Source organism: Acyrthosiphon pisum, chromosome A2 (genome assembly GCF_005508785.2).
Source record: "Acyrthosiphon pisum isolate AL4f chromosome A2, pea_aphid_22Mar2018_4r6ur, whole genome shotgun sequence".
Taxonomy (NCBI): Eukaryota; Metazoa; Arthropoda; class Insecta; order Hemiptera; family Aphididae; genus Acyrthosiphon; species Acyrthosiphon pisum.
Genome location: NC_042495.1, coordinates 28,223,591 through 28,237,634, shown reverse-complemented (window position 1 = coordinate 28,237,634; position 14,044 = coordinate 28,223,591). Strand labels below are relative to the sequence as shown.

The following is a 14,044-nucleotide window of genomic DNA, read 5'->3' as shown; positions in this document are numbered from 1 at the left end:
AGATTTTCATGTATCAAAATATTAAGAAAAATATTCTGCTTTGGAATATAAAATTAAAACCCTATGTTGTCATTCAAAAAAGTAAAAAACTTAAAAATTATAAGGATAAAAAATATTTTAAAATATAATTTTTTAATAAAAACGTTGTTTTATAAGCGACTTGGAAGTATGTAAAAAAATATTTTTAAAATAATTTATACTTTTTGAAATAATGAGTGTTGTTTGATAAAAGAATCACCCGGTATATTCCAGCAAACACAACGAACGGCGCTTTTGGTGGATACCCTAAAAACTGCCGGTTGATCGGTGTGTTGCAAATACTACAGTGTATAAGGCCACACGCAGTTCGGCATGTGTCCGATACGTGATGGGCAGCAGTAATTATTATCTAAAAGACAACGTAATAGGTATAAGGAAAGTATGATATTTGTTATATAAAAAAGCAAGGCTACACGTAGCAAGGATGTACGTGTAGGTACCTTTTTCCTTATACTAACGCACCTATATAACAGGGACCCTAACGAAAGGCTCATCACTCTATAGTTGGCAGGCTACTAGTTGACGGTATCCATGCTGATTATTTATGTCTTAAATTGTACCGTTTCAATAATTTGAAACTATTCTTAATTGATGTATGTTTTATATTTAATAAACTTATATTATAATCAATTCGAATAAGAGTTATTTGTTCGACTTCGAAGCCTATCAACAGTGTCTCTCATACGGTTAACAACAGGTGGCTGACTTCAGGTAACTCGGCCGCGTCCACTGTGGTAACTTAGCAAATCTTATTCCATGTCCACACAGCTCTGACGACAGAAACAAATTCTGCGCACCGCTTTCACTAGACCCTTCCAAATGAATCGTCTTGATATTTGCCACGCGGATTTGCGGCGTTCAGATCGGGCAGTCTCTGCAGTCACACGAACATCTGGAAAATTTGTCACCGTCGATGCGGCAATACACTACACCCCGATACACCGGTGAGTCAATCCTCAACTAGGGTGACAACTGGAAACTATATCTACGTATGCGCCGCAACGGAAACCCGGCGTCCGTGATCCTACGATCAACGGCCAGATCGAGCATGTCAATAACACATCGACGCTCGCTGGTGTACTGAGATTCGCGGCGTTCAGACCGTACCGGTTTCTGTAGGATTTCTACTGGTGCCGGCGGGACGGCACCAGTAGAAATCCTACATGTCCTCCGCCGTACATGTGTGACTCAATTCTCAGCTCTGGGGATAACCGGAAATATTCGCGACGCAACGGTGGCCCGACAGCCAAGGAGATCCTACGATCACTGGCCAAGTCCAGCGCGGCGATCAAAGATCGAACATGCGGAGGTTGCACGGATTTCAGATTAAAGGCGTTCATCTTTGCGGTCAAACAAATATCTGGAAAATCTGTCACCGTTGATGCGGCAACCACCACTACGCCCTGGTACACCGGTGAGTCAATCCTTAACTCGGACGACGACTGGAAACAATCTCCATTGTTGCACCGCAACGGTAACCCGACGACCGTGATCCTACGATCAACGGCCAGATCGAAGATGTCAACAACACATTGACCCTCGCTGGAACATTTATAACACTGCTGGAAATATAAAATTCTCAAGTGGGCGTCCATATCTGCGGTTTTGTTTCAAACGAACACTTTATTTCAAATAACCATTTGTTCCATACAACAAATAAGCAATATTAAGTAGTGTTATTTTTATAGTTTCTATTGTTGACAGTAGGTATAGTTAGCTTGTAGCCAGCTAGTAATAAGACGCAGCAGATTGTTACAATAAAAAACATAATTTAACAATAATTGTTTTTATGAATAAAAACCTACGAATGCTCTTAAAAGGATGCTGGTTTCAGCGCAATCGGAATCATATCACATATTGTATTATGATTTAGATAAATGAATTCTAGATTTCAATTCTATAAACTTTTTTTATACAATTATTATAATTTTATAATAATATAATTTCTTACATTTAGAATAGTATTTACGAGACATTTTATTACATTTTAATTTAAACATGTTAATTTTAAATATGCGCCTATTAATTCACATTGACGTCAAGTGGTCAAGTTATAATTTTATAAAAATATATTGTCGAACCTATGTATGACTTTAATTAAATTTCTACAATTACCTACTTAGAGAGCACTAGCCATAAATCTAGAGGAAGGACCTTCAAATCACGAAATGTTCCCGGTCCACCAACCACGAGAAAGGACGACTACCATCAACATCCTGAACAATATAACAATTAATGTGAGTCCCCCCCCCAAGTTCACCTGCCTAGGTTGTCTTTAACGATGCACTTTTAAGCTCTATCAATAAGTTTGTTCCTAATAAAGTGTGGTCGCCATCTAAATTTCCTAAATGGACATCCAGTACTTTGAAAAATCTTATAACAAACAAAAAGAAAGTACATGTGATTTATAAGCGAACCAAGTCGATATCGGATTATCTAGTTTTTTCTGAATATAGAGCAAAATGCAAACGCCAGTCAAAAGTAGATTACTCTGCTCATATTAGTCGTACCAAGAAAGCACTGTCATCCTTCCCTTCTAACTTATGGGAATTTGTAGATAACCTAAAACAGAAACCTATAGTTCTCTTATCAGTCCATCTCAAAAATATTACCTCAAATACCTCAACTTAATCCACAAACCTGTTTTCTGCACATTTCTCCTCGTCGTTCAATTCATCGGTTCTCCAACTTCCTCCAATTACTGGTTCATCTGATTACTTAACGTATGAACTTCCTTCCAATATAACTTTTTCTGTCCACACCATCCTATCTGCTCTCAACTCACTAAAAAACACTTATTCAAATGGCCCAAATGACATATCTCCTAAATGTTTATACAAATGTCGTTTTTCTATTGCTTTTCCGATTTATTTACTATTCGGGTCTTTAGACCTAGGCATTTTCCCTAAAGTCTGGAAAATATCCTCTATAACGCCTATATTAAAATTTGGTGACCCATCTGATGTCCAAAACTACAGATGCATCTCCATAATACCACATCTTGGTAAGTTATTTGAATTAATTGTATACACCAGAATAAAGCGTAGCTTAAATCATATTATTATAAGTGAACAGCATGGTTTTCGATCGTAAAAATCGACCATAACAAGTTGTGTTGCTTAAGTGGTGCTTAAGTCTTTAGGCATTGGAAATCCCCTTCTTTTTTGGTTGTACACTTACATCACTGGCAGAAAACCATTCGTTAAAATCAAAGATGAAGAATGCTGTTTCTGACTTATCCGTGGTACCATCTGGTATCCCTCAGGGAGGTCACTTTAGTCCACTTCTATTTATTTTATTTGTTAACTCAATCACTAAGTGGATCACAAAGGCTAAACTTCTTCTATTTGCAGATGACATAAAAATTATCCTTACCATTGATAGTCCTAATAAATGTCAGGTCCTACAATCTGAACTCAATATTTTTGTGAATTGGGCACGTAGTATTAGTCTTAGCTTAATTACAAACAAATGTCACATTGTGTCTTTTTCTAGAAAGAAGTCTCCTATTCACCATAACTATTCTCTTAATGGCACTATTCTTGACCGTGTTTTCGTTCATAAATATCTTGGCATTCATTATACTCCATCACTGAACTTTGGTGTGGGGAGGGAACCGCAGGATGACATAGTGCAGGTGATGGAGTGGGGAGGGAAGAGAAGATCAAGGAGGCGCATGATGACGTAGGGAAGCGCAAGGAGGTGCAGTGTGGGCGGGGAGGGGGGTAGCGCAGTATTTGCTGGGAAAGTGGGAGAGGAGTAAGCGCGCATGTTGTCTAGTCCTGGAGGGGGTGACGCGGGGGGTACCCAGAACCTGCCATTTCATACTAATTATATAGGTATATTACTTATTTATTAAATACAAACATACATAAGTATTATACACATAATATTATAAATAATTTGAAAAAAATTATTCAGTATTTTATACTTAAATACCCAAGTCTAAATAGCAGTTTTTTGTGTAAATACTACTCTGCATATTTTAATTTAATAACATACAGGCCTGTTATTTATTGCTATATTGATATTTATACTGTAAGGAGTTGAAAAATATTCCACAAATATTAAGTTTAAAAATAAATAACGTTATTACCAAGTAGGTACCAAGTATAAATACTGTACACACATTTTTTTGAGTGAAAAACTAAACAAATTTTTATCATCAGCCTACAGAAACTAATATCTAATATACTGGTCAGTTACATTTAAATACAAAACATTTATGCAAAATATAGTCAATACAATTATAATATTATTATAATATTATTAATTATTAATTGTGAATAAATTTAATATACTTGTTTTTACATTTTAAATACAAAGGTACATTTCAAGAATTTTTATTTAAAGGTTTGAAATATAATATTATTTTATTGTAGGGTTAGGTCTCACTAACTTTGGACAATCTTAAAATAATAAATATCATTTACCTTCTATGCATTATTATAATTAAATATTTGGGCTGAACGGCGGTCATGTCAAGTCAATTATTTCATTGGATGGAGTAATTACAATTGGCCCAACATCATTCAATACTGGTGCCGTATTGGTAAGTACGAGGAACGGATTACAGGCATTGGTCGAATGTATCGCATAATTCTACCTCGCGACATTGAACCCTGAAAATTCCATAAAAACTTAATGTAAAAAACTGTTGATTTACTAATATTTATTATATAAACCGCAAAAAGAATTTACTCAACTTAAGTTTATCAAAGGTTGGCATTAACTTATCAAAGAGTTAAAGTTAAGTTAAAAAGTTAATTTTTGTTTTTAACATATTCAGTTCAAATTTATATTGTTGTAACTTAACTTATTGTAGTTAAGTATAATTATCGTGCAGTTATGTTAATTTTATTTTTTTATCATACCTAACCAACAGACGATTTCATTGACACTCGATACACACAATATTTATCATTTATTTTCTAGTAATATATCATTAAAAGCTGATGTTTGAACAGTGTTAAACTTCTTGTTAAATGTTTACGTAAATCAATATCCAAGGCCTTTTTATAAATTAAAAGAAATATGGTAACTGCATTTTTTTTTTACTGAGTTAAGTTAATTTTATTTTCCATCAAAACTTCCATATTTGTAAAGTTTTAACTTTTAACTGAATGTAATTTAATTTAATTAACTTAATTTGCCCAACATTGAAGTTATGTTAAGACGACACAAAATCGATAAGTTAGAAGTTAACAAATTATAAAGTTAACATGATAAGTCAAAGGTAATATTAAAAAAATATTAACTTACCTAAGTTTAAAAAAGTTAATCTACTTTTTTTAAATTAGTATGTGAATCACAAAAATTGTTTTTTATAATTTCCTACGTTTATTTATCAACAATTCTATTCAACTTTTATCATAATGTGCAGTGTATATACTTATTGTACTTTACATGATTATAAAATATTAAGCTATACACATCTCGATTAATAATAAAACAAATGTTCATTGTTTTATATCAAATAGCAATTGAAAGTCATATTATGCTTATTTAATCTACTAAAATATATCTAAATACAAAATTATTTGATCAAGAAAAATAATAGAAATGTATGTATTATTATTATAGTATTGGGTTTTTTATATTTTTTATTAATATTTAAGTACAAAATCATGAAAACGAAAAATTTTTATTTTTTTTTTAACTTTATGAATTGTTTTTAAACTTTTTAATCAACTGAAAAAAGCTATGTTATTTCAAATATCAATTAAACTAGTCAAGTTCATAAGTTGATAAGAATATTAAGTAACTAGTTAATACCCACCATTGAATTCAAACACTTTATTATTGTCACACATACAGCAAAGCTTGCTGTAAATACTTTTATTAAATTTTATATTAACTTTATTAAAGCCTCAAATTATATTAAATTATAAAATGATCCAACATATTAACAGATAGACTAGTAATTTAATAATAATTTTTATTATACTTTATTTTTAATTATTATTTATTAATATACCAAAAATATATTTACTGTAGAAGAAAATATAAAAAAAAAAAAAAGTTTAATTGTTTGAATTATCAACTGAGGAATGAAAATAAGATAATACAAATTGTTTATATTAAATAAAAATATAAAAAAGTTATTCCTTTAATGGTGACAGAATTATAAAATCAAAAATAGTTTACAGTGTGAGCTTCAAACTACAGATAATTGGTTAAGTATTTCTATTTGAGATGTGAAGAGTAAGTAGATAAAGAAGTTAAGAAAGTTAAAAATGAGTACCGTATTATAGCAACGAGGAGCAATACTTCGATTTCTTCTTGCAACAAAGTAGTTACGAACTGTTAATGGCAGCTGAGTCTGAATGGTATATGAATTTATCTAAAAAAATATTATTTATTTATTGATAATACAGGTTGACATATCATAGGTTAAAAAATTGGTTTATAGAAATGCATGCATGACCATCATCTTTGAGAAGTATAATTAAATTAAACAAATAAAACAATGTTTCACATAAAAAACTAAACTTTAAACCATTTTCCCTGTTTCTATATTATTGTGTTAGGAACAAAATATATAATTATTAATTGATAAATAATTTTATTTATAGATCCAGTATTTATTAATATTTAATAGTTAATATGTACTAAGAATAATTATTAACATAAAATAAATGATAAATTAGAATACATTGTGAAAGAACAAGCAGACATTTTTTTAGAGAGCCAAAAATATAAATCAATTTAACATACCAAGTACATAATTCATACCATTTGGTTTGCTGGCCATCCATTTTGATGGGTGTTCTTATCCTCTGGAATACTGTGTGGTACCAGTGGTGCTAGTTCTATTAATGCATGAGGAATATTATTTTCAGAAGGTACTTCAGGTTCTCTGAACCAGGCACCAGGTTGATTGACACGATTAGACGACTGATTAATTATGCATTGTATATTTTCCATATTTGGCCAATATTCTTCAAAATTTGTTTCTGGCGAATACAAATTCTTGATATGATCAAGATTGAGCATTTCCCAAGTAACACTATCAAAAAACTCATTTTTTAAACCCTGAAGAACTTTACAACAGAACTTGACATAGGCCAAGTTCCAATTTTCTAATTTTACAGCTAGAGACATTACATATTCAGTTTCGCACTCAAAGTAAAATATTGGAACATATTTTTTTCCATCATTAGTACAATATGGTACAATAGATTCAGAGTTAATACGTATAAAACCAAAATTGTCATTGTGACCTGAAGTAATATTGCACACTAATGTTTTATAACATACGTCCATGAATGTATAAAATTCTTGAACATCTTCTAAAGTGACCATAACATCTATTTTTGCGACAAACATTTCTGGCCCGTAAAAACAGTTAGCATGTTTTTGGTTGATCTCGTTTAATAAATTAGCTTCATAATTAGAGATCAAATAACTGTTTATTGATGTGCATTTATACATATTATCTGCATGTAAATAATTTATATATTTTCCGAGTAGCTGATTTTCAGCTATTCGTACGGCAACTAACTTCAAATGTTCACCATTAATTACTCGTACGATATAGGGTATGTGGTATCCTCCAATGTACTTCCAAGAAAACTTACCTATATATTTATAAAATAACATAAAATTTAGTGTTTTCATAGGACATTCCAAAACATGAATTAATTCCTAATTGTGTACCTAACTTCAAACACTCATAATAATTTAATTTTACTTTTCAGTGGAGATTAAAAGTAGACAAGCTCATTAGAAATCTTGTATTAGATTTTAAAGTAATAGATATAATCAGACCAATTTCTAACTCAAAATAATCATAGTAACCTACAAAAAAAAACAGCCATAATCCTAAAATCAATATACATCCAGAGTCTAAAACTGTACTGAAAATATAAAAGAAAAATAATATTCTCGTATATCAGTACACATACACGGCCTCGTGGATAAACGACACCGTTGACACACATTTAATACCAGTTCACTGACAATAATAGCAGTTGTAATATCGTATTATAAATTATTATATCATATTATCGCCCTTAACCAAATTAAATCTGCATGCCAAGATTTATTTGGGATTATAACTGATATTATTTAAAATAAATAACAATGGCAAATGGGACCAATAAGTAATAACACATTGTTATGTAATATGCATTAATATTTATTCTTATATTTGCTAATTAGGCACTTAATATCGAGTACTTATCGTGTACTCATGCTTGTCTAAATATAGTAGTTAGCAATCTATTTTATTATCAATATAATATGTGCATGATATTATGATAAAATATGTAACCACATGGCATCGAAATAAAGAATAGGACAGGTACATTTTAGAAAAATAATAACTCTTTATCTCGATACCGATTCGAAGTGAACAACAACTCTGAATACGCTATATAGGTATGCGAGCTGAGCACGGTGCATAGATAATAAAACATGGATTGGACATAATATATTACGACAGATAACAGTTACGTAACGACGTAACTGTTATCTGTCGTTGTAATAATATAATATTGTAAAATTGTTATAATCGTTACCTTGTACCGATGGCTCGTCGACAACAGAAGCCATTATTAAAATGAAGTGTTGTTGAATGGAAGTGGCAGTCGCCGGTAGCTTTTACGGTTGGTGGGAGAGGGGGACGACAGATCACGTTATTCAACAAAAAATATAATGCCGTTGCTGGTGGCGAGAAAAAATAATTGGCATCGACTTTGTGTGTAAATATTATACAAAAATAATAATATTATTATTCAACGAACGACTGAACGAGTCGTGCAGTGGTGGCGGTGGGCAATTCAGATACAACAGTAACCGTGGAGCGATGCTTACGTAACAGAAAACGAGCTACGGCAGGCACGGACGTCCAGTCACAAATGAATGAAAAATTCGAACGGTGTGTCGGCGGCGGCGGTGACACGTTGGTTTGTGGACGGGCGGCGGGTCGCGGGGAGAGTTTACGTGCCTCTTTGTGTGTGTGTGTGTGAGACGTAGGTACAACGCGCGTGCGTGATCGATGTGATATTGTCCGGACCATAGAGTATAGATAATAATATTATAAAGACGTCGTTCCCTATCAATAATATTATAAAGACGTCGTTCCCTATCAAGACTGTATAAAAATATAAAAGAGTTGAAGCGCAGAGTACCTGCCCACTTTTAATAACGTTACCTATTTTACAGAGGTAAATGTGCTGCAGGATGACTATAATATACATATTATTATTGTATTATACCCGTAGCGTATAATAATTTTTAATACATTTAATAATAACTAATAAGTACCTACCTTTAAGACATATTATTAAGTAGTACCTATGGTTTTATAATTTTAATTTTTCAATGAACTAATATAGGATTGTAGGGATTTGTTCAAAAAGATTAAGAGGATTTCAGTGCACAATTTGTTTTCTCTCTCTGGCCCGCGCACCACATAGTCAAAACTCATTAACGCAGATTATGTAATCTTAGAATAAAATCACCCATTACAAAAAAGATAGAGAATAAGATTTTTGAGGGAATGACATATTGGTTTTATATTTTATTGTTATTTGACTTTGTATACGACTTTCAAAATAAACAGAATAATTTTGTAAATTGTAATTATTTTCAAATTGTTGTGAGACAATATTTAGACAAATCAATATGTCATTCCCTCAAAAATATTATTTTCTATCTTTTTTGTAGTGGGTGATTTTACTCTAAAATTACTTAAAAACATAGAAAAAATGATTCCGCGTTAATGCCTTTTTTCTATGTTGCGCATAGACAGAAAGTAAAAACAAATAGGTAGTGCGCTGACGTCCTCTGAACTCATAATTGTTAAACTGTTAAAAAACTTAGTTCTAAACAGTGCCCAATGCAAAGTGTTTCAATTATATTATTTAATTATACTTTTATTTTATATAATATGCCGAGTTGTTTCATTTGTGAAAAATCAAGAAATGGAAAAAGTAATGCTGAAAACATACTACTGGTAACATTCCACAAATATAATATTGATTTGTATATTTACTATTAACTATAAGTATTAAGTATTAACTCCATAACTTCAGCTATATGATTTTTAAATTTTATATACAAAAATTAACTCGTTTATGTTTTTATTTTATATGCATACTAATAATGAAAGGACAAGACAATACTCACCAATAAAATCACTAAATAATATAGTGTTGTTTGTTCGTCCCATTTTGATACAAAAAATGTTATTAATTATTAAAGAACACTTGTTCTTGAAAAAGAAGCTGTTCCCTATATCATAATATCAAGAGCAAAACATGTATGTTATTTTTCTTTGCCTTCAAATAATAAGATGTATTAAATTAAATGTTATAATTTTTTAAGCTAAAGTGAAGTGTCCAGAGTTTGCTACTATACCATCAACCAATGAAGTTAAAACTTGTACTTCAAGTTCAAGTATTTCTGAAATGAGTGTGCAACCCAATAAGACATTAGTGAAAGTAATTTATAATAACTAATAATTAATACTATAGTTAGAATATAGTATTATGCTCATATAGGTCAGCAATAATATTCAGGTTGATGGAATAATACCATTTGATGAATGTAGTCACAATGATTCAACGGAAGTCAATATTATTCAACTATCAGTAAAGGTAAGTATTGTATTTCATTTAAAATCTAACTGAATTAATAATTATATTACATTATTAATTATTATCATGATTTATTTAAAACATGTAAAATCATCCTACATAGAGGCCAGTTAACCTAATGAAACTGATACGCCAAATCATACATTTTTAAAACATGGGATTTCTGTCTTATTGAATGAAGAATTAATTAAAAGCGAAAGGTTAAAACTTTTGAATCAAAAAGTTAGACGAATACGTAAAAAAAACAGCTTCAATGAAACAAATTCATCTTCAACTAAAAAATAAAAACTTATTAAATGTTGATGAAATTGAAATACTAACGGAAAATTTTGGTAAGCATAGAAATTTTATTACCAACTGGGCTAAAAAAAATTTTGGTCATCAAGTACCTAAAAAGTATAACCCAAAAATATGCCAATTTGCTTTATCACTTTATTTGTTTTCTTCAAAAGCTTATATGAATATGTAGAAAAGAGTTTAATACAATATTGCTACAGACATGCACGTTATGTAAATGGTACTCACATGTCAATGCTAGTCCCGGCTTACTGAAGCGGCAATAAAAAATTTAACAATCAAAACCAAAAACTCCAAACATCCAATGATGTGTGGACTTTGATGGGTGAAATGGCCGTCTGCCAACATTTAGAGTATGATGGTGAAACATATCACGGGCATGTGGATCTAAGGAATGGCTTAAATAGTGACAGCTTGGAAGTTGCTAAGGAATGTTTTGTTTTTATGCTTGTTGGTGTTAATGACCACTGCCAATTGGTTATTTGTTGGCATCAAAATTAAATAGCAGTCAAAAAGTTGAATTTATTTGTTACGCTTTAGATTGAATATATATGACACAGGTGTTAAAGTTATTAGTCTAATAACATTTGATGGATGCTCTAGTAAGTAGTAACAGTACAATAACACAAGCATTGGGTTGCAACCATAATATTAAAGATAATTTAATGACAATTATATATGTTTTTCAAAAAAAATAATATTGATATACTTGTAGAAATAATCTTAGACCCGGCGCATATTATGATAAAATTAGTTGTAAATACTTTTGCTGAAAAACAACAATTTTTAAATTAGGATGATAATATTATTAATTTTGATTTCATAAAAGAGTTATTTTTATTGCAAGAAAAATAATGTTGTCATCTTTCAAATAAAATCCAAAACCAGCATATATTATTTTTCAAAAATAAAATGAAGGTTGCTACTAAGCTTCTAAGCCAATTAGTCGCTGATGCTTTGACATTTTGTTAATATAACTTAAACTAAAATGAATTTTCAAAATCTGATGCTACTGTAAAATTCATTGAGATATTTAATAATGCTTTTGATATTTGTAGCTCATGATCTTTAAAATGTATTAGTAGGTAATAAAAAAACTTTGTGTAAAGATAATTTTAAAGAAATTTTTAATTTTACTTCCAGATTCAAAAAGTAGGTCCAATGTTTAAATTTAAAATAAAATATGAAATTTACACCAGTGTTGGAATCTAAACGAAAGACTGGTTTCATTGGATTCAGTTCATGTTTGAATTCTTTGCTAAAATTATACTCCAGGTTAGTTGAACCTGGTTATTTAAATCATATTCCCGTATATAGGTTGAGTCAGGACTACCTAGAACTATTTTTTGGAAGTGTAAGAGCCACGGGAGTGCATAATAATAACCCAACTGCTTTACAGTTTTGGTCAGCTTATAAAAAATTAGTCATTAGACAAAATAATATTGAACATTTTGATACAGGTAATTATATTCCACTTGAACAAATAAACATTTTACAGTTCTGATCCAATTAAAGTTATTAACAATAGCTCAAATAATAATTATGATAATATAGTAGATGCCGAAGAAAATTAAATTATTCATAGTGATTTTTCAAAATAAGTAATAATGTATATTGCTGGATTTTTTGTGCACAAATTAACTTCTGTTCTTAGATGTGAACCATGTTTAACAGCTTCATTTGCTGTAAATATAGAAGATTTCATGAATTCATTGATTACATTAAAACAAAAAGGTGGTAATAAAGGTGGATTGAGCTACCCTAGTGATGATGTCATTTCAACATGTTTCCATACTGAAAAAATTTTAAAATCTTATGATTATCAAAATAAAGCTATTAATAAACTATTTATCCATTCAAAGGTTCTTAGTCATATAGTAACTATATAGTAACTGACCAACTGTTGGTCTATGTGATTCAAACTTTGATAGTTGAAAGTATCAAGCCATCATTGTTTAGGCTCTACGTAGGAAATCGATGTATTAGATTGCAGACCCCGTGGTGTGCGTACGTAAATGTAAAATTTAACTCTAAAGTATCAGAGTTATATCAAGCTTATGGTTTTTACTTAATCCAACAGATCACACCACACGTTTATTTCTATTTTACCATTATTTCCACTCCCTTAAAGGGTTATTTTCGCGTCAAAAAGTAGCCTATGTCACTCAGGAATAATTCAGCCTTCTACTGGTGAAAGAATTTTCAAAATAAGTCAAGTAGTCTTTAAGATTTTTGCGGACAAACAAACAAACGCTGTCTCTTTATGTAATAAAGTAAGATTGTATAATGACTATAAATTATATAGGTAGTTATTAGATTCTAATATATAAAAATCTAATGTCACAATATGGAAAATGTATGTCACCAAACTCCTCTGAACCGGCTTGACAATTTTCATGAAATTTCGTGTGTATATTCATCATTTAGTACCTAAGTCTGAGAGAGAGAGAAGTAAACTATTTTTCATACTCTTAGGTCCAGACCGGGAATGTGCTCAAACTAATATAATAAATAATAAAAAAATATTATAAAAAAATTAATATTTTTAAGTCACAAACTTATTTAATGATCGATTGAAGTCAAATTTTGACGAAATTAGATATTAAACAAAGAATAACAATTTTAGTCATTTAGTTGTAACTAATTCAAAAATATTATTCGCGGGTACTTGAAACTTTTAAAAGAAATCAAAAAAGAAATCATCGTCACTAAGTGGGAATCTTATACAAATGCGCAAATGCCATAGACGATAAATTATACAGTAGAAAGTACTCAGTACTTAGTAGGTACTGCTATAATATATTTACTATATTATAGGTAGGTACTACAATTTATTCTACATTAGGTTTGTCAGTCTGGTTATTTTACATTGTTATTATTTATTATATCCTGTAAGTTGAATTAATATTATAATATTATAATTATAATTTCATTATTTTCATTCGTTTCTATGGTGATACTTATACAAAGAATTAAAAATAAAAATTCCGTTTTATCGGTTATTCTTAATTTGTTGGTCTTTTTTCCCGTGGAATTAAATAACTTATTAAGAAAATCGAAAGATGATATTTCTAAAGTACCATTCTGATTCAATTTTCTAAAAG

The 14,044-nt window shown here is 30.3% G+C and overlaps 1 protein-coding gene across 1 annotated transcript; it reads right to left on the bottom strand.

Annotated features, from left to right (window-relative positions):
- Positions 1-4,426: 4,426 nt before the first annotated feature.
- Positions 4,427-8,595, bottom strand: LOC107884108. Its single transcript, XM_016805589.2, has 4 exons — positions 8,562-8,595; positions 6,775-7,619; positions 6,284-6,382; positions 4,427-4,661 (listed from the first exon to the last, which is right to left on the bottom strand). The coding sequence occupies exons 1-4, from the start codon at positions 8,593-8,595 to the stop codon at positions 4,572-4,574; spliced, it is 1,068 nt and encodes a 355-aa protein (XP_016661078.1). The 3' UTR covers positions 4,427-4,571.
- Positions 8,596-14,044: the final 5,449 nt, after the last annotated feature.

Excerpts from the sequence above, each read along its gene's own strand:
- LOC107884108 (XM_016805589.2), bottom strand. The coding sequence starts at position 8,595 with ATGGCTTCTGTTGTCGACGAGCCATCGGTACAAG. Across the intron at positions 6,383-6,774 it reads GATGGCCAGCAAACCAAATG|ATAAATTCATATACCATTCA; the intron begins GTATGAATTATG and ends ATATTTTTTTAG. Across the intron at positions 4,662-6,283 it reads CTCCTCGTTGCTATAATACG|GGTTCAATGTCGCGAGGTAG; the intron begins GTACTCATTTTT and ends TGGAATTTTCAG.